This window comes from Anomalospiza imberbis, chromosome 16 (genome assembly GCF_031753505.1).
Source record: "Anomalospiza imberbis isolate Cuckoo-Finch-1a 21T00152 chromosome 16, ASM3175350v1, whole genome shotgun sequence".
Lineage (NCBI taxonomy): Eukaryota > Metazoa > Chordata > Aves > Passeriformes > Viduidae > Anomalospiza > Anomalospiza imberbis.
The window spans coordinates 9,435,679-9,462,002 of NC_089696.1; the positions used below are offsets into that span (position 1 = coordinate 9,435,679).

General features: G+C 36.7%; 1 protein-coding gene across 13 annotated transcripts; it reads left to right on the forward strand.

The window, feature by feature from the left end:
- The first annotated feature begins 448 nt into the window (after positions 1 to 448).
- Positions 449 to 26,021, forward strand: VWA3A (von Willebrand factor A domain containing 3A). Of its 13 annotated transcripts, none has more exons than XM_068206928.1 (33): positions 449 to 581; positions 813 to 930; positions 1,560 to 1,661; positions 1,755 to 1,837; positions 2,751 to 2,805; positions 3,549 to 3,647; positions 4,767 to 4,873; positions 5,143 to 5,268; positions 6,531 to 6,639; positions 7,023 to 7,088; positions 7,547 to 7,672; positions 8,412 to 8,550; positions 8,639 to 8,746; positions 8,980 to 9,056; positions 10,086 to 10,180; positions 11,092 to 11,211; positions 12,030 to 12,104; positions 12,769 to 12,913; positions 13,831 to 14,029; positions 14,463 to 14,533; positions 15,516 to 15,656; positions 17,040 to 17,139; positions 18,189 to 18,299; positions 18,675 to 18,772; positions 18,922 to 19,074; positions 19,578 to 19,686; positions 20,346 to 20,490; positions 20,970 to 21,114; positions 22,173 to 22,324; positions 22,569 to 22,716; positions 23,337 to 23,434; positions 23,803 to 23,866; positions 25,093 to 26,021. In XM_068206928.1, exons 1-33 carry the CDS (start codon positions 538 to 540, stop codon positions 25,096 to 25,098), a joined length of 3,534 nt encoding a protein of 1,177 aa, XP_068063029.1. In that variant the 5' UTR covers positions 449 to 537; the 3' UTR covers positions 25,099 to 26,021. The 13 variants fall into 13 exon arrangements, 10 of the variants coding, with proteins under 10 accessions (XP_068063029.1, XP_068063032.1, XP_068063030.1 ...); XM_068206931.1 differs by having other exon boundaries at positions 22,590 to 22,716; XM_068206929.1 differs by having other exon boundaries at positions 22,176 to 22,324.
- The last annotated feature ends 303 nt before the right edge of the window (positions 26,022 to 26,324 follow it).

Sequence of the window (26,324 nt, forward strand, 5' to 3'; positions counted from 1 at the left end):
CGGGGAGGGCAAGGGCTGTGCTGACACCCGCTGTGAGCCGAAGGGCCCGGGTGGCCTGGGCCGGGGGGAGGCGGTGGAGCCCAGCCAAGAGAAAACCGGGATTTAATGGTTTTTGTGTGACTCGTACCGCGCCTAAACCCGAGGGCAGCTCGCCCACCCGCTGCCAGCCCGGCTGGCTCAGCTCCCGCCGCCGCTCTGGGGTTTGCTGTGCTTAATCTCTTTTCTGGTTGAGCTCTGTAGCCGGTCTCCCAGCAGCTGTGCATGCATATAATTAACTACATAAAATCCATTAACCAGCAACTCCTGCAGGATAGTTCCTAAATGTGTTTTCTATAAATGGATAATTGTAACTTTTCTTTATTTTTTAGTTTGCTGTTGTCCCACATACAATATAAATTATCATTTAAGTTGCTGACAATATTAATACTTTTCTAATAGTGTTTATTCCTGAGGATTTTAACTTTTTTGCTCTAATGCTTTATTTTTATTTTTAACAAGGCTAAGTCTATTCATATAACGGATACACGCATCAAGAAAATGGCGTGGTTGTTGGACAATGATCAATACTTGGAAAAAATTGGGTGAGGAAACCATTACAAAATCTAGTTGAGACTTCATAAGTAGATAGAAAATAAATTATAATTCATGTGAAGTATATACTATATCCCTTCAAAACATCATATATTAACTTAATGCTTAAACAACTGACAAAGTATAGAACAGTTCCTACAGAAAAAAACTTGAAATGACTTTGTGACAATACAGGAATATTATGGGTAATGAATCGCTCTCATGAAATTATTGTCTTGTAGGTTGACAAAATTCCATCCACAGGGTCATCATCCACCATGGCAGGATTTTGCTGTGCCTCCTCTAGGACCAGATAATGGATTGCTGGGAACACAAAGTAGCAAGACCCAAGATGTGCTGGTAGGCGAGCTTTCCTACAGAATGGAGCAGCTAGTACACTAATGCATACCCATTATAAATTCACAGTGGGGAGTAAATAAACTGATAGACAACTAATATGCTTCCTTACATATATTTGCATATATACAGAGTTAGTTTGATGGTGTGATCACTCATGTCTTGAGACTGCATGTAGCTTCTCTGCAGAGATGAATCTCAGAACAAATTGGGCAAAACAACAATAAATGAGATCAACTGTTGATACTGCATTTTTCCTTCAAAAGGCAGAAGCCAAGTTCAAACTCTGAGTCGTGTTTGGGAGATGCTTATTTTTATTCCTCTCTGGTAAATCACTGGGGTATTTATTATAATTCTTTTATTGAGCTCTCCTATTTCATGTCTTCATTCCATTCCTGTCTGCTCTAAACTAAGCTCTCTTTTCCCCTCCTTTAGCTCACAATCTGGGAGTATTTTGAAAGCTTCTTTTCCTTTGTACCCCACATTCAAAAGAGTATTCCAATACATAAAATTATGTTCTTGGATATGCACTGCCTAGCAGCAGCTCTCCTTAGGGCTTATATTTTTGTCACATTTAAATAGGACATTTAATTTCTCCAACTGCATGTAATTTCTTCTCACTTGATCTGTAGAGAGGACAAATGAAGAAAACACAATCTCAAAAGGTGCAAACAACAGAAGAATGGATAAGAAACTACAGTTTGGAATCCTTGCAATTAACATTAGAGTATCTGGTAAATGAAGGCAATATTGTTTTGTAAGTACAACAGTGCCTTTTATCTAGTCTGTCTTAACTTGTGTGCATCTCTGATGTTAACCATGCATAGTGCTCCAGGAATTCAGGAGATGCTGGTGAAGAGATGGAGTTTACACAGGAGACTGTTACTGATTTTGAATGCAGACTTTCTGAGTAAGTATCCATCTTCTTAACTGTTTTGATGTGTAAGTGATTCTGTATCTCCATTACTGCAGACACTACCTTAAATCTTAATTTGTTATCTCTGAGCACCTCAGAGTTTCTCAACATTAAATCCCTTCTGCTGATTGAGAGTAAGGGATAATTACACTCACTACAGCTGAGGTTTGGGGTTTTTAAGGAAGATGCTTATCAGCCAGGTGTTGATGTGAAGCAGTTTGCTCATTTTAGAAAGGCAGCCCGTGCATGGTCAGGTTTCCATAGGTAACACTCTGCAGTTGGGGGTTGTACTTAGTGTAACTTGGATTAGCTTCAAGTCATGGATGCAGTTGTGACATGGAAGTTGAAAGTATTCTAAGTGAGTTTTAAATCTATAGAATCAAGAAACTTAATTTAATGTATAGAAACTTAATTTAATTTATAGGTTCAATAAGCTGTAGAATAATCACCATTTATAAGAATGCTACCATTTCAGCATACCTCACTGTGTCAGGCTTTTATAAAGCAGAAGCAGCTTTTCTGTTTTGAAAAAGCAAAATGGATTTGCCCCTTTAAAATATTGGCTTAAACTTTCTATTTGCCAACTTGTAGCGCATGGAATTAAAAATCCATTGGTCAAAGTAAAACAGTGTTAGAGAACAGGAAGTATTTTGTTTTACCTCAGGTTATAACTATTTTAATATTAAACTGTTGGAAGTTGTTCTGCTTTAGGGAAAGAAGTATTTAAGTGGTTAGCCCTGCAACCAGTAGTTGTGTAAGGGCATATTTAACATATTTTAAAATACCTGTTTCTCACAGATTTTGCATCTGTGAGAAGGGGATGTGATGAAGACAGGTGGTTGATTGTTACATTGTGACCCAATGTGAGAGAATGCTGCAGCTAAATGTGTGCTCTGCCTTTTGTCAGAGTGATTGACCTATATCAGCACCGAATTCAGTGGCTGCTTCAGGACAGCAGAAAGGTAACTTGAACTTTGCAGTATATTTTTAGAATGAAACCCTATATGGCATTAACGACTAAATTAACTTTTGAATACTAGTGAAAAGTGGCTTCCAGAAAGCATTTGTATTTTCATTATTTACTACAAGTTCCACATCATATGCAGTGAGGTTGGCAGTGGATTGTTTTTCCTGACCTTTCATTGGTATGCAATTTTCTGCTTTCTAGATTTAGTCTTTTCCTTTCTCTTTGCAATCTTAGTCATCAGGACCTCTCAGCACAATTCAAATGGGAGCGGACAATGCTGAGCTTAACCTCTGCGGAGTGGAGCTTCTTGTAGTTCATTTAGCCCACTCCTGCACAGCTGTTTCATCACACTGTGCCTGGCAGTGCTAATGCTCAGAATGTAACTCCCTCTTGAAGGGAATAGGGAGAAATGCAGCACTCTTAAAATCTGGTTTCCACAAAGTTGCTTGATTTGGCCTGAAGGGGAGAAAGTTATTTTTTAATTATCCTCTCAAGTAATGAATAAGTTTTCTTGGGAAGAAGGTAATATGATTCAGTGGTAAAGATTAACTGTGAGCCAGTAGGACTCTTTTTTTCTTCTTCTTTTCCTCCTTGACTTTGTCAGTGTGTCATCTTTATGCTAAAAAGCTTAAAATTTAAATAAATACCTAATACTTGATCTAAAAATGGTGTTGTACAGAATAAACAGTAAAATTACTAAGCTATAGATAAGCTAATATTTGCAGTGACTTTTCTAAGGTGTTCGGTGTTATAAAAGGAACTAAAGTTGGACTTTTGGTTGATGTGTCTCATTTGAGTTATAGACCTAGACTACTGGATTTTCAGAAGAACCTTTTGGTAAGTAATAGTTAAGCAAATTTTGCCTATTTTGACATGCTAATCAAGCTTTTGTGGAACTAGAAGCCAGGAACCAAATAGAAAAAAATCTGCTTAAAATCCTAATATACAATAGAATAGAAATTTTCTGTTGTAGAAAAATATACTCCAAATGTCTTTGAAAGTGTAGTATTTGTTAATGTCCAAAACAAATCCAGAATATTTCAAAATATTAAGGGAATATTATTAAGGGAAGTGTAACTGTTAAAGTTTCTCAATTCTATCAGCATTACGGAATAAACTTGCTTAACAAAAGCAGCTGTAAGAGATAGAGATAAATTTTACATAGAGATATTCATAGTAAATAAAGTTTTCTTTAAGTTAATGTAAGTAACACTTACTTAAGTGTAGTAACACTTAAGTAAGTAAGTAGTAACACTTAAGTAAGTAAGCCTTACTGAAATAAGGCCCACTACACAATTTTTGACAGAACCTTGGTGAATTAATAATCTTCTGTCTTCTCAGAAGAAACTTGTCCTTTATTTATTTGTTTTTAGGGAAACTTTTGCAGTAAGGAAAGAAGAGATAATGTCTATATTTGACGCTTGGTACAATTAAATTTCCCACATTCAGGAATTACTTATCATCAATTTATATTATTTGTGGTTTTTTTATCTGTGTGCTTCAAATAAAACTCCTTCAAGAAAACTCAGTTTCCATAATCTGGTTTGCTTAGCCTGAATATCTGAATTATTGTTTAGCCATATCCATGATTATGAGCTAACAATTTTTTAGAAATTGCCTGGCAGGTGAATATGTGCATTCGAGATCACTGCTGTTTCATGTGGTCCTCAACTGAAGAGAAAAACTGGTACCAGAACAACAAATATCCCTGCCTCGTGCTCGGTTAGCAAATTATTTATAATGCCATAGGGTTTGTCTCTATCCTTACCAAATATTTGAATCTCTATGAGTTTTTCTTGGAAGTTTTTTAGTGGTAGCTGAAAATATTGCTGTCGCTATTTTTAGGAAATTACTATTTTTTAATCTTTTGCATAATAACCCTGCCAAAGGGTTATTATGCAAAAGATTAAAAAGATTTAAAAGATTATGGGTAGTAATTAATTTTTTTTTTATTAGCATTTAATAGATGAGCAGCTTTGTTATAAAAAGCAATTGTACTGCCTCTCATTCAGTACAGAAATTTCACCACTGTGGGAGAGTCCAAAAACCATCAATGTTCATGTGTAAGTAAGTTAATTTCTCTGAAAAATCAAGGTATTTCAGACAAGGTCTTTATTTAATTTGAGCAGTCTCGTGTAGGGAATAATGTTTTTCATCTTGTGCCTGCAGTGATTTTAAGAGGGGAGAAAAGCAATGAATTTGACATGTGGTCAGTGGTTTCAAGATGGTTTTCACATATAAAATATCTTAGCTCCTCCTGCGGTTTGTAGTAATCTTTGTGATCTATATTATTTAGCGCCTAAATCTTCTTTTTCTTGTTTCCCTCTCCTAGGCTACATGAAGCAAGACAGTGGGTACAAGAGCTGGAGCCTGGTCGAGGCTGCAATTTGCTGAAAGCCTTAAGGCATGTCCTTCCAATGAAAGAACTGAATTCCTTGGTTCTTATTGTAGGAAGCTGGTAAGTTCATTATCTGTCTTAACAACCAGATTTAACCTGGATACAGGATTGGTACAAGAAACTGAACTTGATACCAAAATAAATAGAAAATTCAATATCTGCGTATTACATCTTTTTAGTTTATACCTTTGAATTCCTTTATTTCTTCCCTTTTTTTACTATTTATAAATATTCTCATTTCTGTTATGAACCTATGTGTTTCCTTTGCAGATCACTTACCACAGTAATCTGTTGAGGGCCTGCTAGCTCTAATTTTACATCAATTAAGTGTCATTAAATATGTCACTGAAAGAGTCCACACCTCTGGGAAGGTTACAGGATAAGATAGATTTTGCTATAAAATAGCATTAAGCTTTCAGAGATTCTTCTCTCTGTGATCTTAGTAGGGCTGATGGAGAACTTACAATGTCTGATTAAATAAATGAAACCAGGTGAGATGATATAAGTTATAGACTTAAATTCTGCAGTTCTACTGTCATAATTTGAAAATTCCAATATTGGAGTTGGGATTACAAGGAAAAGACTACAGTAAGGATTCTAGGAGTGTTACCTTACTCCTAGTTTACTAACTGTGTTTTATTTTAAATGTGCAAAAGGGGATGGTGTAAGCTTGGCAAGATTGATACTTAGAGTAATTGAACTTAAATTTCAGGTTATTTATTGAACACACAGTATGGATTACAAGGCTTAGATCTGCTATGAACAGAAAATAAAGTTCCTACTATGTGAAAAGTTCCTTAATTTCAGTCCCTGGCAGAAGTGTAGCTGCAAGGAAAGGTTTTTACTAGCCATCAGAGCTCAGGAAATGATAGCTGTGTGGGACACTAAGTTCTAAACATAAAGCAAAGTTTTACTTTCTTTGTTGTCTTTGGAAACAGAAGACATTCTTACAAACCGGAGCTGAAAGGTTTTCTATCACAGTGGCCAAAGCCACAACTCCTGATCTTTAGCTTTCAGGGCTAGCAGGGAATACTTCAGAACATTTCATTCACAAGCTGTTAAGAATGGGAATAGAATCCTAGTGGGTTTGTTATCATCCAGATTTTCAGGACAGAACAAAGCTCCAGTAGTGACATCTCAGTAATTGTTGAATGAGGGAGAGAAGGTCCCTCCAAAAGCATGATAATGCTAAATACCTAAATAATTCCCATGATTTATTATTTCTTTCCCAAGTTTTCTTATATGTCTTCTTCAGTATGGCCTTTTTTCCATTTGATTACTGCCATTGTTAATATCTTCTTTCTTTACTTTTTTTTAATCAGCCCTGATCAGTCTTTTGAAATGTTATGTGATTATGCTCAGCAGTGTACGCTGGGGAGAAAAGTGCAGATTCACACTGTTACATATGATTGCAGCAACCCTGCTTCTCTTGTAAGTAGTTGTGTTAATACTTAACTTCCTGCTGTGCATTTTTTTCCTATTCAGCTGAAATGCCTTCTCTCATAAACTTGTGGGGAAGCTAACCTAATCATTAGAGTTCTTGAATTAGTGTTCTATTCTCTTCAGAGCATATTTGCACACATTAAAAAATTGTTTGGAGCATCATGTTGTAACTTCCTTTACTCAGTTTTTCAGCCACATTAAAATAAGACTGGTAAGCAAATGATGGAAACATAATTATTTTGGCTTTCTCACTACATATATATCAAATATTCTTTTTCTGTCTCTACTGAGAACTGAATACCAACAACCCACATTATTAAAAGAGACTAAAAAGTCAAAGTAACTATTTCTCTTCCTATTTTTATATGAAGGCAGTTCTAAAGAACCTTGCAGAAGCTGTAAGAGGCCGTTATCATTGCTACTCTTCCAAGGGAGAGGTAGGTAACAGGGAGAGAGGCAAAGCATTTTTCTTGCTGATGATTCTTTACTTTGAGAAGATAAAATAATTATCACCTGAGTAGAAGTTGATAGTAAGAATTGGTGCTGAAAGTCTCTGTCATAGAAATGCTGAGGATGTGCTCAATAGACCTGTGGTTAGTTCTTTCTGCAACTGAAAACATTTCCTAAAAATGCAGTAAGTTTTGCAGTTATTGTTTACTGACTTACGGGTGATAAAAGTCATGCCTTGCTGTAGAGTGATTCAAAGTAATAAAGTAATAACTTGTTTATAAACTATTACTAATTTATATGCAGAGCATTAGATACATTCACACTCAATTCTGCCATGCTAGGCAGTCTTGTATTGATGTTTGCACAGTAAAGAAAGAAAGCTGTTTTCAGTTGGTGTTTGAACAGTAGTTGACTTATTTTTCCCCATTTGTTTTTATAATTGCAGAATTTTGATAGCAGTGATTTTCATCTTCTACTTCAGGAATCCCAGAAGGCTAAGGACCTACTCAAGAGCATCAAACAGAGTTTTCAAAGAAGAGTTGATGGCTTGCTTGGTAGTAAAAGAGCAGATGTACGTATATTTTTATTTTCAGATGTACTTTGAATAATTAGGGTTAGAAATTTTAACTGTCCACAATATGAAAAAATTGTATGATTGATCAGGTATTTTGATATGTGAACTTTGAGTATTCTGTGTTGAATTGTTTGAAGGAAATTAAGAACCAAATCAGTAAAGGAGACATTTTACTAAATATTCTCCAAAATGCATGGAAAGAAAATAGTCCTGTCATTGTAATGGGAATCTAAGGAGCATTAGCCTGACTCTATTCACGATCACATAAATGAGGTTCCAGCAGTCCTTTAAATTGGAGAAAAGATACTTACTTTTGTGTGATTTAGTTGGACACTTGAATCCATTGCAAACTTATAAGGGCTTGTCTTGGTAGCACTGTTATACAAGTCTGGAGGAATTTTTTTGTGGATAAAATTTCTAATTGTATTTCCCCTCATCCTTCCTATGTTGTATGCATATATTTTTTTTCTCTCTTCCAACCTCATTGTTACTAAGGACTGTGTAGAATAGCTATGGAGCAGAAGTCACTCTGAAATTACTTAGAAGATTCTGTATCCCCAGTAAAAGCCCATTTTTAGGAGGAGCACTGATAGCTACTTTCAAAGCGTTTTGCTTGTTGGAATCCCAGCACTTTAGTTCTAATTATGTTCACCAAGATTCCTTTCTGGATATTTTGAATTGAGGGTAAAAATAAATTATGTTAACTTGCAAGAGCTTTTCTTGAAATCTGTTTTAGGTTTCCACAGCATTTGCAAATACAGCGCCTTCTAGCTTCTCCCCAAAGCCTCCAAAGCACAAAGCACCATTAGTTATTCAAACACCAGGCATCCTGGCCAAAACCTCAGCAGACTGGTTAAAGACATATGGATTGAAAGGTAGCACAGAAAGAAAAGCTTAACAGGTATGAAACATGAATTCAAGACAGAGTATATTTTATTTAATGTATTTTTTTTCTTCCTATAGCTAAAAAGTTAGACCTTTATCAAGTTCTGGCTCCCAATGCTTTCTCTCCTGTGGAAGATTTTGTACCTATTCTTAAAAAAACAGTATCATCAACTCTACATGAGGCAAGTGATGAGGAACATTTTCCCTGGGTTTGTGGGGTTTTTTTTCTTCCTATTGCTGCATCTTTTTAATTTAAATCACTTTATAAGTTAGCTGAAATTCTACAGGCTGAGATTTGACTCATAGATTCAACTCAAATACTTAATGTCATTCTTAAGAATGACCTGGAAGAAATTCCAGGTTAGTCTATCTCATGTTGGGTTCTGTAAACAGTTAACTCTACTTACCCTTCTAGAAAGTGATGATGCAGTTTGAGTGGTGTGATGGAACTGTAAAAAATATCCATGTTGACCTGCCAGTATTGTACAAGTATCAGGTGAGTTGTCTAACATGATGTGGCCTTGTCAGGGCTAGACTACCATCTAATTATTCCTCATTAGTTGTCTTGTTAGCTAAGTATTGCAGGGATTCACGTGCAGACAGCTGTCCACATAAGTCTGCAGCCACTGGGATTCTTACAGTCAGTAGTGATTGCTGAGGATTTCCTCCTAGATCCGAATGCAGATCATCAGAGAGAGGGACAAGTTTAGTGGAAGAGAAGCTGTCTGGGATGTTTGCAGCAGGGTTTGCTATATAGTGGTCTGTCAGTCCTTTTGCATTCCCACTTCACTGGCAGTCTTGACAAAGGGCAGTGGGAATGTTTCCAGGCAGGGCAAATAATTCATTGAAGTGGGAGTGATGTGAAGTCTGTGGAACTCTACAGCCAGACCAAAAGGAAGGTGTGAAGTGGCTGAAATGAAAAGCAGCTTCTGTGGCTCCTTGCTCACTGGGAGATGATTGTGTTTGGTGCATGTTAAATTATAGTTTTCTTTGTGAGTTCAGTGCCCTTTTCTAGCTTGATATGCCCTCATATAATAATACCTACATAGACTTGGAAAGGTCATGGTGTATAAAGTTTGGACAAATTACCTTAATATCAAATTGATACTGTTAAAGAATTACATGTGTTTGTGAATATTGTGTTTATGTTAAATGATGTGTTTTGTTATGAACACTGCCTAAAAATGCTATTGAAAAAAGGGTAAGCTTGCAAAAACTGTATTTTTAAAGCTCTTTCTTTTCTTTTCTTGATATGCCTGAGCATTGTTTTGGAATATGGTGGCAAGAGGAAAAGTGAAGTGGAGATACAGACCTTTAGACTCTTTGTTGCTTTTTTATCACTGTGTTTATCACTGTTTTTTCATGGACTGCGTTCTCATATCTGTACTAAGAATGAAATTTGCTATCCAAATGAATGAAAAAATTTTCTTTTTCAATACTATGCTGTTATTTCTGTATTAAGCATCTGGCAATAAAATACTTGAACTTCCTATTTTTAACATAAATTTTCTTTATTTATGCCTAGAAACTCCTTGCTAAAATGGTAAGAATCTATGAGAAACAAATTGAGTGGCTGTCTGTTGCTAGCAGAAGAATATGGGGAAGTGTTTGTGAAAGAAGGTATTGTATTTCATTTTGGGTTTTTTTTTTGGTGAGGTTTGATGTCTTAATGTGTTTGAGGAAGGTGTTTGTTTACATCTTGTCTGAGGCCTTACCCAACCCGAATTGCACATTTGCTCTTTTTCCTTGAATATGGAGTTTCAGACAAAAGGAAGGTAGCTGAGGCCCCTATTATTAGAGATTTTCTAGCTCATTGATTAAGGATTGAATTAGCCCATCTGGCCACTCTGTTGTGCTGGGAACTCACATCCCACTGACTGTCCATCACATCTGTGGGTCTTTTCAAAACTACTGCTCCCAAATTATGCCGTGTCCATTAACTGTGACCATCCTGCATTGTCTCTGCAAGCAGGACTTAAAACTGACCATGCTGAGCAGCTCATCATTAACACTTTGCTCTAAGCAGGTAATGTGTTCACTAACATCAGTCTGTCCATTCCTGAGCAACACTCTGGCACCGATGAGCTGAGAGAAATCTTAACCATTTGTCTTTGGAGTAATATTCCATATGTTCCTGGAGTGTTGGCTGGGAAAGGAGAGTGAAGTATCCAATAGCTCTCCTTGTGGCAAACATCCACACATTCCAAGAGGGTTTTAGATACTCAAGTACGGAGAAAAGGAGGAAGAGCTGTTTGGGGTTCAGGAGCCAGTAATGGCAATAGGTAGCCAGTGCCCTGACTATTCCATAGTTTAGGAAAGAGAGGAGTTTCCATTACTGCTCCTATTTTTATTTTTTAAATGTCACCTGATGTTTTGCAGAATTTAAAAAAAAATAGATTCAGTGTTTACACATTTTGATACATAGGTAGAAGATACTTTCCCTGACAAGTTAGAGTGCACTGGAGATATGACTACATAATTAAATAAGGCTTTTTTCTTTTTTTTTAATGAATAGCATTTTTTTTCTGTAGGGTAGTTGTGCTTGTTGATATATCAGTGACAAACTCTACCTACATCTCTCATATCCAACATTATTTGCGACTTTTACTTGAGGAACAAATGTCAAATAAGGATTACTTCAATATTATAGCGTAAGTAACTATTTAAGAGTCTTAAAATAACTGTGATGCATTGCAATGAAGTATGCTGAGAGACTGTAGTTACTAATAGTCATATTTTAGTATTTAATGGTTTTTAGTGAAGTATTTGCAAGACTAGCACTGATTGGTCCTTATTGGGTGAGTACATGAATCAGAGGTATGGAGACCAGATTGGTAATTAAAAATCAGTTTTTTTGGATGAGGGTCACTGGAATTGATTGCATCATACCTGTAACAAATACTCATCCTGCTATATTGTTCATAACAGTATTAATTCACCTGTCAGAAACTTACCAGAAGAGGATTTTGGTACCATAACTGAGAGCACCCTTTAAATTTTACCGTAACTCCAATACTGTTTAATATATTATAGTGTTAAAATTCTGTACTCAGCACTGGCAGGCAGAGACATGTGACACAGCTGCTAAGCAGCTCTGGGCAGGTGTCTGGCAGGTAAAATTAAGAGCCAGCAGCTCATGGAGTTCCTGACATGGTGTGAGAACAGAGCCCTTATCTCACAAGAGAGATACAGGCAGCAGCTGAGGGTTGGAGTTCCTTTTTCACAATCCTTCCTCTGAGCTTTTCCCAGCTCATGTAGGATACTTTTCAGGAAAGAAAATCAAATAAACCTTGGGTGATGGATAAACATGGATAATTAAATGGTTTGACATAGAAAATAGTTGGCATCGGGCAGTTTTATGTCTGTAATACTCCAAATGAGATTTTTCTTCTTCAGTGAATTTATTTTATCTTTCTGCTTGTTCTAAACCATAATCTGAAAACTAATTGCTGTTGTCTTTCTTTGAAAGATTTGGGAGTGACATTGTGCCTTGGCAGCAGGAACTGTGTCCTTCCCAACCAGAAAACTTAGAAAAGGCTTGGAGGTAGGATCAAACAATTATCCCATGTATGTGAATTTCACAGAGAAAAATTGCAAGCTGAAAAACTGTATAAGTTTATCGTGTTACAAAAATAGGCTGCCGTGATTGTTCATGGTGTTTTCTTGTGAAAATAGCATTATAAAAATTAATAAGCTTGGAGTGACTTCATATTTCATATGTATATACAACTCATGTGTATACAGATACAGAAATGTCTGTATAAGGAATGAAGAGGTTACATGAAGAATTGAAAACTGCTTCAAGTTCAGTTGGGATGTGAGAGCTAAACAATGGGGTTTTCCCACATGCTTTGGAAAAAAATCCCAGGTTTCTGTTTGTGGAGTCACATCTTCTGTGTTCTCATTATACCTCTGGTTTCATTTCTGTTTCTGTAAGTTCTACTATGTTAATATTTTTCCACATAAAATTAGGAGAGAATTCTTTCCTCTTTTTGCTTTGTATCTTTTTTAAAAACTAGTTTGCCATGCTGGCAATACAGAAACCAGAAAAACAATTTGTTATACAATCTGGTTTTGCTCTCTGTCGTTTTCAAAAATTTTAGACTCCAGTGCAGTGTTATTTAAGATACTTAATTTTTTTTATTGCTTTGAGCAGAAACAAGTGCTTTTGTTTCTTCATTCTTCGAACTGTAAACATCTTGGTTTAGGTGGGTGTTGGGCTTGGAGTGCAAGGGCAGTAGAAATGTCATGAGTGCGCTCAGAAGAGCTGTGGAAGTTGACTTCAAAGACAAAGATAAACACAAATCACAGGGACTCTACCTGCTGACTACTGGAATACCTGATCAGGAAACAGTGAGTGTCATCACAGGCAACTTTTTTCTAAGTTCCTATCAAAACTAATATCAACTTTGTTTTTCTCTTTTTTCCCTATTCCTTTTTTCCCTTATAGCCAGTTATCACAGTTCATTGGCAGAATATTCCTTCTTTACCTACATAAGGCTGCACAACTGTCAGGATCCCAAACCTCCATTTCTGCAATAGTTAGTCATGTGTGGGAGGTAGCAATTATTAATTATAGGTAACTTGTAGCAAATTCAAGACATGCTTCAAGATGTGCCCACCCCAGCTCTGGGCATCATTTCGCTTCAGATTTCTGAATTGGAGCAAGCTGATTTTCTGTAATTTATCATTTCTGTACAACTCATGGAACAAATAATTTTCCAGTGGAACTTCATAGCACGCTCTGAGACAACTCCTGTTTTTATCCCAGTAATCCCTTGCTAGGATCCATGTTTGTAGTGAATGTGCTCCGTGGCCATTAATCCGTGTGCGCAGCCTTGAGTTTCTGCATGTGTGCAGTGAGGTGTCTCCTGCTTTTGTTACCATACCTCTGGAAATTCTGGGCAGACTTAAGAAATCATTAAAGCCCATATGGTTGACAAGAAAATGAGGGGCAAATGGACAGTTTCATCCCACCTTTGCTTCAGTGCACAGCTAAATTGATGTCCACGATCTCTGTCTTTGGTTCCCAAATGTACCCCAGCTCACCTCTGGCCTGCAGTAGAGCTGTTGCCACTGTAACCAGCAATAGTGACAATTGTTGTGTATCTGCATGGACTGAGGAGGCATTGCACTACTCAGGGAACATTCCTGTTCTGAGCTGCTCCAACTAGGAGCATTTGTACATCAGCCAGGAACCAGTGGAGTAGATGGAAGCTTGTCTGAGGTAGAGGCTCACCCCTGATGTTTCTTTCTCCTCTGTCTTACAGCACACAATCAGTGCTTATGTGGCTGAGGCTTGCAAAGGTTTGGATTTACAGCTCCATGTCTGTCTGTTCAGTGTAACAGAGGGCACTGACTCCAGTGCAATTATTCCAGCCCGCTATGCCAGCCAAAGGGAAACTGCCAGTGCTTTTAAAGAAGTTGTACAGGCAGCCAATGGGAGGTTTCACTGGTTTGGAGAAGCAGGTATGAGCAGAGGAAAGTCAGCACATACTTCTTTTTCATTGATGAAATAATATTTATTAATGCTTTTCTACTCCCAAATCAAGTAGTTTACTTTTTTAAGATATGTTGAGAGCACTGAGATATAAACGTAGGTCATAGTTTTATTGAGATTTTCAATCACATTGCAGAATATCATAATGCAGCCTTAATGAAGGAATTCATTTGGGATTTTTTTCTAGTTGAATTCATCATATTCTGTTAGCCTTTTTAAAGATGCTTTAAAATATAGTTACTGATATTATAAGTCCAGATGATCAGGCTTGCAGGAAACGAAGGTTTTTTGATTCTCTGCATTGGTGTTTAACATGTGGTACGAATAGTTGTGCATTTTAAAAAAAGCTTATTTTGTACACTTTAAGAAACCCATGCTAATTAGCATCTATTTGATTATTAGGTATTTTTGAAAGTGATGATATTACCAGTATTATATCTGAAATGGAAAAAGCAAAGAACTATTCCCAAAAGGTATGAATTATATAGAACATTGTAAATTACGTGTTTCTTCCTAAAAAAATTTAACAGAGTTTGTTCAGCTGACAATTCAGGAGAAATTGCACAAAACCCTTTTATGATGAGCAGGAATGTTCTAGAGTGTGAAAATAGTGACCGTAGAGTCAATATGGACTAGAAAGCACAATAGCACTGCAGTGACTGGTGTTGGACTAGCCATAATTCCATACCAAATACAAGTTTACAGTTCAAGTGATTCTCCTTTTTGTAGCCAATCCTGTGATGAATTCTTTTTAAGTAAATTAATTCTTCATTATAATGAAGTTACATATGTTATATGCAAATAAATAATACTACATTTTTTAAGTCCCAGTGTAGGGAGGGCTTCTCATTAGCACAATGGCTTTGTCAATTCTAAACCAGTTGTTTTCTCAATGTACTGAGGGTGAGAACTAGACTGTATCTCACCATATTCCATGCACATGACTTTTTTTCAAAGATACCCAACAGAATAACTGCAGCAGTACAGCCAGCCTGGCAGTGTGTGCCTGTTTCTTTAACAAGTGTGCATAGCAAGAGATCTGCAGTAAGAGCCTTGTCCAGAGGGCTGAGAGCCCTGCTGGATGCAAGACTGAGTCACAAAAGTTGGACTTTTTTAAAAGAGCTGGTGGCTGTTCAATTTGCTGTCATGTTCAGTTTGTTATCATGTAAAAGTTGCATATACTTTGTTCACCATCTTCCACTTTGTTCTAGCCTTGGTCTATGAACCCTGCTGCCTTCTGGTTTAGGCTGTTTGCCCAGAGCAGGAAGGGTTTCTATAGTGTGTTTGAGCAAGCACAGTACAAGGGGCTTTCTATTCCGTTAGAGGTCTTAAGCATTGTCAGATAGGAATTTTATTTATTATGATAGTAGTAAATACAAAATATCTGTCTTTGAAGTGTCATTTCCTTAAATTCCATGTATCTGAATTACTAAACAATGTGGATTTCCATTTTAGTGTGCATTCCTAGTGGAGTCCTTAAAGCAACGCTCAGTAAATCAGTCTGTGAAACCCTTCACACCAGAAGGACACTCAAATGTGCTTATGAGGGATAAGAAAAAAAAATCACAGAAGGTGCCATCTCCTAAACCCACAGCTGTGAGTCTGGCTGGAATGGTTTAAAATGGTCCCATTTTTAATATGCTGTGTGTTAATTAAAGATCCTGCCCAGCTATTGGATGCTCCTCTTGGTCAGAGAAGTGCTCAGCTGAAAATCTGAAGAAATAAGAGCAGCACTGTGATAGTACTTTGAATTTGTTTGCATTCAAAATGCTACCTATAGCAAAAACTGCATCATACTAAGTAATTAATTATAATGGAACCACACTGTAGTGTCAAAAGGTGTCTAAATAATCCTTCCTCTGACCTTAAAAAATAATGTTTAATGCAAACAAAGACAAAGCAGAAATGTGCTCTACCAAATTACATCTATTTTGCAAGTCCTTCTAGAAGGTACTGAATATTACGACGTTCTGCTCATTTACAGATGAGACAGCTGCAGCTCAGTAGCATGTTTTTGGCCTCACAGAGAGCCAGCATAAAACAAGAACAGGATTCAGGATTTGTTTCCTGCCTGCTGTGCTTATTTCCATGGAGCTGCGTTACTGAATCCCCTGGGATTTTGCTAGTGTTTGTTAATTTTGACTGTCTGTTTTGAGTAGGTGTGCACATCTGTAATATGCATAAAGGGCCAGTGTCTGCTGGAACTTTCAGTTCTCATCTTTGGAATGGGAATGGCATTGTAGGTGTGGGAATGTAGGAAATGGGAACGTAGGTGTGGGAATTTTGCAAAGGCTTTGTAGGTCTTGCAGGCTGTTTAATCAAAAGTGACATATTCTCAACACCTCTTCACAAATGCAGGAGAAGCGAATTACTCAGAGATGACAACAGAGCATGGTTTTGCAGTGGTTAAACTTGTAGAAAACGGGTACAGGGTGTCCGTAGATGTTTGGTGATATTTATAGTAGAGCTGTATATTAATTTAGATGTCAGTTGCTTGAAGGCTCAGTGTCACAGCAAGTCTCATACTACAGTAGGGTTAAACAAGTGCTTGTGCTGTTTAGCAGACTCAGAGGGATAAGCCAAACCCAAAGGAGAAATTACTGGTGTCAGCACTAGATTTTCAATAGTCACTAAAATGCTGAGGAAGATATTAAATACTGTATTCTATAAAGCAAGGCCATTACCATACTAGACTGCTCCTTCAGGTGGCAAAAATGGTCCAAACTCCTCTCCCTGTAGATGTTAGTCTTTAGGTTTATGGTAGCAGATTATATTGGCAAGATAATTAAAACAGAGCAATTAGAATTACTTAACCCAGCAAGAAACTGCAAATTGATGTGTTGTCATGGCATTCTGTGGATTTGTCAAAGCCAGAGTAAAGCAGGAATTAAATAAAAAAGAAGCATAGTTCCAGGTTAGAATAATGCAGTTACGATCCATCTGAAACACTTTTTACTTCTTTTGTTGTTGTTATTAAAGGTGCTTAAGGATGTTAAAGACAGCCATGGTGCAGAGAGAAATACTCCTGTAAGAGTACTGGCATGGCGTCCTCCTAGTGCCAAAGCAGGAATTCCACCAGGTCCGTATGGATTAGGGCCTTTTTGTCTTCAGTTTCCTTTGGGTTTTGCTTAAAAGACAGTATTTAAATTAGAGATTTAAATTAAGATGTTAGAAACTCCTGGAATTGTAATCTTTAATCAGATTTATAGGAACGATCGTGCTTGTTTTGGAATTCCTTTGGGATGAATTTTAGCTATAATTTACCTAATTTGCTTCTACACTATGCAAGGAAGGAGCTCTGCACCGCTGTGCAATGATTTCCAGGTCCTAGGATTGAATACCTGACCTTTATTCGGAAATGTCAGATGTGTCTGATGGACGGTGGAACCCCGCTGTGTCGCATACCTGAAGCCATAAGGCTCAGCAGTTCAGACATTTATTATGGTATTGGTTCAATGTATATTTTGCCACTAAATCTGTTAGATCCCATTTTAATTAATATGCTGTTCCACTTGATTTATTTATGATCTAGTTATGAAGGAAAAGTACAACACAGTGTCAGGTTGCCTGAAATGCTAACTCTTCCAGCTGCTGCTGGTATATGAAAAGCTCTTAAACTGATTCCAGTTACTGCTGGTACCTTAAAGCCCAATTCATTTCTCCTCCGTTTCTTTTTTTTTTTTTTTCATTTTCCTGTGGTTTTTCTTTGTCATCACTAACTTTTGCAATTTATTTTTCTTTACACTAGAGTCTTCAAACCTCCTGATGTTGATATGTAGCAGTGTTTACAAATCTAGATTCATACTTGCATCTGAGGTGCTCTGTACTAAGTTAACTGGTCTCTCCAACAAATATTATGCTTGTTCAAACCTCTAATTTTTTTCAGACTAACTCCTGTGACATTCTTCCTGATGGTAATTTCTTATTTGTAAAAGTTTAATTTCTATGAAAGCTGCTGAAGTAGTGCTATAATATGATTTTTCTTAATCAGTATCAAAGAAAATGAAGCATTTATAATTGTGGTAATAGGAATATATGAAGAGAAGAACAGGGTTGAATTCTTCTCATGTAAGAGTTTTATCCAGCTGAGCTAAATTAATGGGGTGTTTTATCTGTTACTGCTTGTAGCACAAACAATTAAAGAATGGCCTCAGACTGAGAATAAAGGAAAGCACAAACCCAGGAAGCAGCCAGAGCCTTCTGTGTCTGTATTTTACACTGAAGAAGGAAGAAATGTGGGTATGTGTTATCAGGATGGGGTGGGTAAAGCCCTTTTCTTATCAGCACTTCCATTATAAAGCTGGCAGGATGGTAAGTCACTGATAACCAGGGTGCTTTGAGCAGTGAGTGGGAGAGAGTTTCACTTACCAAATAGTGGTAAGGATTTTAATTTGGATGCAGGTGGGTGGCACTTTTTGCCACTGTTGCCACTGATTTTTTAATTGGGTTTTTCTTTTGTTAAGTCCCTTGAGATTTTTTGGTCAAAGGTGCTCAGAGGAAAAGTGCTGTGAACATGGTTTAGTTGATTACAGAAGATTTGGTTTGGAATTTTTTGAAGGTGACAATTTTTTAAAATAAGTGATTTTTTTGGTACTTTGTTCATTTCCTAAATAGGTGTAATATATCGGAAGTATCCAAAGGCAGTGTGTGTAAGAAAATCTGTTTGCTCTGTCAAATTGCCAGAGGAAGAGGAAATCTGTTCAAGCAAAGAGGTATTTTTCTCCTTGCTAATAAATTGCCATTTTGGAAGTATCCATCTGAATTAATGTAAATGTTAATTGTGATTCTATACAATGTGTTATTACTTAAACTGTTCTAATATTTGCCAAAAATCAATTGCTCTATTTGTTTGTCTTACAAGTGGCTGACCAAGTGTAGTATTAAAAAGCTTAAACTGGAATTGCCCAGACTGATGTTTGGTCCAAGCTGCACCCACCAGAAGACAACTGTGGAGTCTCTGCACAAGAAAGTATCAGCAAAATACTGTTCTATCTTCCCCAGTGCAGAAATCAATGTAGGTTTTTGCAGATGTTAGGTACCTACCTCATTTGAAAGGCTTTGTATATGTTTAGTGAATGTTGACTGATGGTTCTGGTTTTTCTCTCCACTCTTCCCTGTTCTTTGTAAATCATACTTCCACTAGCAAGCTAGAGAAGGTCTTTTATTCACCACAAGAAACCACTTAGGATGTTTGAAGTCCAAATTGCATGTTCTTTACAGTGTGTAGCATCTCCTCCATTCATACAGTATGAAAAATAATTTTTAAAATTTAAGTAAAACTTTTCAAAATCATGTGTGAGTTGCAAGTGGGAAAATGTTGGATCTTGATTGTTTCAGTTTGTGTAATGACTGGAGAGAAGTGTAGAAAGTTAAGTGCAAGCAACAGAGTCACAGAATTTTTCTTACCATATTTTGTAGATAAAAAGACAAAAATCTCCCTGATGTCCAATGCATATATAGCAGCTCAGCTCAGATTTCCTGAAGTAAGATGCTCTTGTACAAACTGAATTTTTCCAGGGGGTTGTGAAACATCTGCAGTTTCAGCCTAAAGAACTGGAAACCTACACAGAGCAGCTGGAGAAGGTGCTGCAGCGCTATATCCAGAGAGTGCAGTGGCTTCTCTCAGGTACTGGTGTGCCTCTGGTTTTCTGTAAAGCTCAAGTACGTACAAAGTCCTCTTGTCTGCTTTTTCTGGTAGAATGGATCTGAATGTAACTCTGAACCTCCAATGTGAATAAAGGTTCTCTGTTTTGAAACTTATTTTTGTCAATACAAGACATTTCAGCATCTGTGCAGCTGACAAACATCTTGCTTGCTGACAAATAATTAGGTTTTGGTCTTTGTGTGTTTGTGAATACAGAGTAGAAGCGTTCTATCAACAGAATATATACAGTAACATATACAAGCAAAATTAGCTTTTTCTGCATGTTTTGCTAATAATGTGCCCTGCTTAGAAGTTCAACATCACTACTAGTGAAGACTGTTTTTATCTCTCTGTTGCTCATAAAGAACTTTGTTGGGAAATAGTTTAATTTTTTGCTGGATGTAAAGGACAAATTATTTAATGCAAGTTGCTACAACTAGCTAGTAATTAATGCTTGATAGTGCTAGTTTTGAAATGGCAAAACACTTTTCTGTTGTTAACCTTTTAACTACCTAATTGCCACATAGATTTGACTTAATTATGTAGAAATGTGACCAGAATTACCCCTAAAGACTGAAGATTTACATTATGCTCAATAAAATAAGTCTATATAATAACTCTTAATTAATGTTCTGGCCCAGGAAGCCGAAGATTGTTTGGTACCATTTTAGAAGCAAATGTCTGTGTTTTGATTGATACATCTGGTTCCATGGGCCCATATTTGCCACCTGTCACAAAAGAACTTGCCTCCCTTATCTGGGAACAGCTGAGAAAAAATGAAGTCAGGTATGGTGAATTACTGATAAAGACTGAAATCTGCACTCATTATTATGTAATCAGATTGCTTAATAATTACAGTAATACGGCACTGAAACACAATTCAGTTAATTATTGTATGTTAGATTATAATTTGCATGTGACAAGAACTGCTTTTTCTGTTGCTTTTACCAGTTCTAAGTTCTAAACTCTCTAAGATCTGAGCCTCTGCTGTAGGCTGATGCTGTTTACCCTTTTAGGCTCAGCATTCCCATGGATCTTCTGCTCATGCAAAGCAAGATATGCTTTTTGACTCTTCCAAGGCTGAGGATCTTAATCCAGCACCAGGCTCTTTGATAGGAGGCTTGGTTGGGTTTGGGTTTTTTTACTGTTGGGTTTGTATTTGTTTTTTTTTTTTAATTTTATGTATTTACTTTCAAAACTGTCTTATCCAAAGGTACTTACTGTATTGGTTATGGTTAAATGTTGTGGGTCATCTTTCTTCTCAGGTTTAACCTGCTGAGATTTGCAGAAAATACAGAGAGTTGGAAAGAGAATCTTGTAGAGGCAACTGATGAAAACTGCCATGATGCTGTGCAGTGGGCTTCCACATGCCATGCTCATGGGAACTCCTGCATCCTTGCAGCTTTACAGGTTGGTGTGCCCCAGCTTGGAGAACACATCCTGTCCTGTGCTGGTAAAACACTTCCACCTGACTGGTGACATTCTAGGAAAATCATGATGTCAAAGTGTGCAACATCTTCATATGCAAATCACTGAACAGTTTAGAAATCAAGTCACTGTTTCTGGCCCCAGGGCTCATAGATACTCAAAGTAATTGCTCATACTAAGTTTAAAAAACAAAAGAGTAAATATCAATAGTTTTGTTAATATTTGTGCTCAAAGAATACTGGAGAGGGAAAATAGCCAGTTGCTCAAACTGATGTTTATATACAACTGTGGCTGTGATATGTTGCTCTGACCCAAACAGGGCTTTAAACAAGTAGTGTTTGTTGGAATCTCATGGCTTTTGAGTACAATTCTTGAACTTAAGTACCAGGTGGAGAAACTTTTCTCATATTAAAATTCTCAGTGTAGAAATCAACTAGTAATAATAACTTAAAACTGAACTTGCAATTTCATGAGATTTTAAATTGGAATCGAAAAATAAATGTTGCCCTTAATGAATGATTCTTCTTCCAGACATCCTTGCACAATCTATAAATAAATGTTATGGCATTCATTATGAATGAAGTCCAGTAGAGCTGCAAGACATGTGTGTATTACAGCGATGTCCACTGAGTCAATTACTGTAGCAAATTTTCATAATATTCATTCAAGTCCTAATGAGCCTGATTTTCAGACATTAAACAACTTTAACTCCCATAAAATTTGATGTAAAAATCTTTTGTCTGTAGTTCTCCAAAACCAGTTAATTTTCTTATTTCAATGAGTCAATTTTTGGCAATGCCCTGCTTATAAATATGTTGTCTTATGCTACAAATTATCTATTTAAATTTTCAAATTTATATCCTTGATCTCCTTCCCTAAGAAATGAAAATGAAAAGACAAAACTTAAGTTGATTAATGATCAAATATAAATATATTGGCAAATAGAAACTATCTTAAATCATTGGAATGGTGTTTTTGTTCTGAAGTATAGCATTTCATATAAATGTACAAATTATTTAAACTTATTTTCTGCCTTTCAGAAGGCTTTCAGTTTCCAAGGTGTAGAGGCACTGTATCTATTGACTGATGGAAAACCAGACACCAGTTGCAGTCTGATTTTGAAAGAAATTGAAAGATTGATAAAGAAACAAGATATTAAAATCCACACCATTTGTTTTAGCTGTGCAGACAGGTATGTGATACTTTGCAAGAAGAAAACAAAAATCTCTTGAAATGACTACTTTATTTATTGTCAGAAGTCTGTGTAACCAAGATGGTAATGGGGAAGGTTGTTCTGACACAGGTAGTTGCCACACAGCCTACATTTCATACAGGAATTTATAACCATGTCCTCCAGTCTGTTTTGTTGTCATATTTTTGAGGAGTTGTTAGAAAATCTTTTGCTGTTGCTTTCAGAAAATAATTCCCATAAGTAGCTTTCTACTTTGTGCTAACAGAGGAGCTGTTGAATTCCTGAAGAAGCTTGCTGCCCAAACAGGAGGGCGCTTCCACTGCAGTTCTGGAGGTGAAGATGGACAATTAGCAGCACACAGAATATTGACAGAGGGGCTGGATGATGAAGATGTATGTTAAATAAATCAGTTTGTTTCGTTTCTTTGCAACTTAGTTCTTCATCCGTAGAGAAACTTCACTTAAAAAGAAAAACAGTGAGGAAAAAATAATACAAAACTTCTAAGATATTTCAGATTAAAGCCAAAAAGAGAAATCTTAGTATCTGTTTTTGCCTTTCTGCTGACTGCCTTGGTGAGGTGCCCAAGCCCATGAAAGGAATACACAGTGCAATATAGGTTTTGAAAGAGGAGTAAAAAATATATTGTGTGTCTGCATGTAGTTTTTAAGCTAAATTCAGCTTTTACTATCTCCTTATCCTTCCCATCTTGTGTTTCATTTAATTGTAAAATCCTTTTATGGTGCTTAGCATATTAATTCTCCCACATGAGACCTCAGGTATTGCCACAGCAGAAAAATGTTACTGAACAGACCCAGGTTCAATCTAGGCTTGCTCTGCTCTCCCCTTGTAAGACCAAGACCTTCTCTGCAAGTAGGGAAATTTAAAGCAGTTAAATTTATCTAGATAACTAGATCAGTTACCTGGATCTAAAATAACTAGATCAGTTAATTCAGTTGGGGAAACAGAAAATAATAAATAGGTGCAAGTTAAAACATTTTAACTGTGTTTTCAGAATCCAGTTTTCCCTTACTTTGAAGGAGATGATCTAAAGAAACTTACTGAAGAAGTAGCAAAAGCTAGAAATTTCTTAAAGCAGGCAAAATCTTGGAGGTGAGTATTTATGAAGAATTTTTGTATTTATTATTTCATAGAATGAAGACAAGAATATCTGACTGCCAGTGTCTGTTATATAAAAAAATAGACCTGGAGAATTGTCTGGAATAGGTGTGAAGGACAATTAGATTGTATTGATCCTTATGTTTCTTCATTGTTACCCTTCCTAACTGCCAATCCAGAACCAGAAAGCACCAATTCAATAGGAATAGTAGGCAAAAGTTCCTGCAAAGGACTTTAAAATGCATTATACCTCCTCAGTGAAAAGTCACCTAAGGACAGGGCTAAACAAAGACTCCAAGGTGTTCTGTGCCTCTGTGAAAAACTGCTGTTAATTTTTTGGGGTTTGTTTTTCTTTCAAACAGATTATTGCTTGAAAAGTGGAACACAAACCGAAAAGATGACTCTAGCTTTCAAAAAAATGTTCAGGTAAACAGTCAACACATTTACGTCATAGTTTATGTATAGTTCATGTATTTCAGTGGAAGGGTAATTTTTTAGTAAATGTATTCATTTCTAGCAGTCACTTTTTCCAAAGTTGGAAGCATTTGTAGTGATTTTAGTTCTTAGCTGAGATAGTCCACAGTAAAACCCCATATAACCAAAGAAGAGTTCAAAGAGAACTGTTTGTGGTGAAAAGAGCAAGGCAGATGTGTATTTGTAGTTAGTAATGGTCTAGCAAGCAGTTGAGCACATTAGAGAGTTAGAACCAGATGTAATGGCTGTAATAACAATTGCTGCATGGGCTGCAGGATTTATCTGTTACATGAAGAAGGCTGACTGACAAAGGACCCCACTAACAGCAAAGACATCCTCAGCAAACATGGGACTTCATTACAGGGTGGTGGGAGAGGCAGCTGGGCAGATTGAACCTCTCACAGAGCCAACCTGCTGCTTTAAATTGGCAAAGTAAAAACCACAGGAAAAGAGAAATTGCTGGGTGGAAATACTTTCTCGGGGTTAAACAAGGCAAAAGCACTTGTCACAGAGCTGTTTGAGGGAAAACAATGGACACAGACAACTGCAGATTTGCACTAGAGAATGTTGGCCTGCCAAGATACTCATCAAGGAATTGGGTAAGGCAGATATAGAGCAAGACAGGGTTTTTAAAAACCTTGTTTCTGTAGCTGTAGTTTTTATTTTGGTTCAAAAACATTGCCCAGTCATTCAAAAAGGAATAAAAAAAATCCAGTCTCACCTGCTGGTTGAGAATGCCTGGTTCATGGAGAGTGGAATCTGGAGCCTGGTGTGCAAGAGTGTGTGTGTGTCTGAGTCTGCAGAATTCAGCATTTAAGGGCTGATCAGTCACGAGAGATGCTTGGAGAGGGAGCAGATATAAAACCATCCTATAGGAGCAAAGAAGTTGTTACAGGCATGCAGAGATAAAGGCTGTGTTCCACAACTCTCTCTGCATCTCAGTGTCCCAAGGAAAACTGTATTGCTGGTGAAGTGCATAAGAAGGCATTCCTGTTAAAATTCTCCAGAAAGGGCATAGCACTGTAGCCCCATTAAACATATAATTAAGGAAACTTGATTACTTTCAGTTTAAGTTATATTGTTTTTCTGTTACTATTTTGTCAATGGTGGCACTGAGCCCATGCATTTTATATATTTTGAGTTGTATTTTTAAAAGTATTCCTGTGCTTCACTTGTAGGATTAAATTTTAGATGAAGAAAATATGCTGAAGGTGTTTGGAATCATGCCATTCACCTGCTTCTTTTCAAAGTGTGTTCACACCTTCCAGCTTCAAGCAGAAAGAAAGATTTTTTTTCTTTGTTGTCACAACAGCTGGCAAGACAAGAAGTTGCAGATGATAAGTGCTGCACTGACACCACTTGCAGATTTTGCAAGATTCAAAGTAAATCAAGCCCTGAACTCAACAAAGTTTAAATTAAAGTAGAGGATAGTTTTCAATATAGCTAATACAAATTTTATAAGTGTATGTATCAGTAGTGATACAGGATCACAACTTTTGTTTCTCTTTTACAATATTGCATTAATAATTTCTTCAGTTAGTTGCTGGTCTGTCTAAACTGCCTTTTTGTCTGTTGGTTTGAGAATTCTTTACTGGTGCTTATTATCCCTAACAGATGGGATGTACGGCTGTGATGTTAGGAAGAGAATTCTTTATGCCAGTTTTGCATAGAAAGTCCAAGAAATTACCTTAGGGCAGAAAACAAAGCTTATAATTCATGTTTTTACACAGAGAAGTTTTGCTAATAATTATTTCACCTCTTTGCTTTTTGGCAGGAAAGAAAGATTTAGAGCTGATGATTTAGAAATTATCAGACATGCAAGAAAGTAATACCCTGTTGCTGATGTAGCCTGGTTGTGTTTGTATAACCAGATGCTGCCTGTCTTCTGAGCAGTTCTGTTCTTACATATTTCCTGTCTAGAAAGATTAAAAATATGTTTTCCAGTATCAGTTGATTTGTGAAATATACTTGTTTTTTACTGATTTCTGAAATGACAGCTCACTAGTATTTGGTAGATGTTCACTGCTGTCTTTTAGAGGGTTAGAAATTCATCTCATGTGTTTCATATATGTAATATAATAAAAATGGATTCATACTTCAAAATCAAGATACCTGATCTTTATTTATCCAGGAGCCATTTGCCTCTCTTGCGTGCCACTGGATGTGCTGGGATGTGAGAGATTGTGTCTTTTCTGTCCCTTTATTTCTTTTGTCTCTATAAAGAGTTAAAAATTACTTGTCATAAATGTATCTATTTAGTGTTGTTTGCTCTGAATCAGGTGACTCCTGCCTTCCATGTTAGTGCCAGCCTTTATTAGAATGCTGCAGTTAAACTGGTGCTTTGTGCTATGTGTCACTTTCTGTGATTTTAGTTGTGGCTGTGTGTAACTGCTAAGATTATTTGATACGG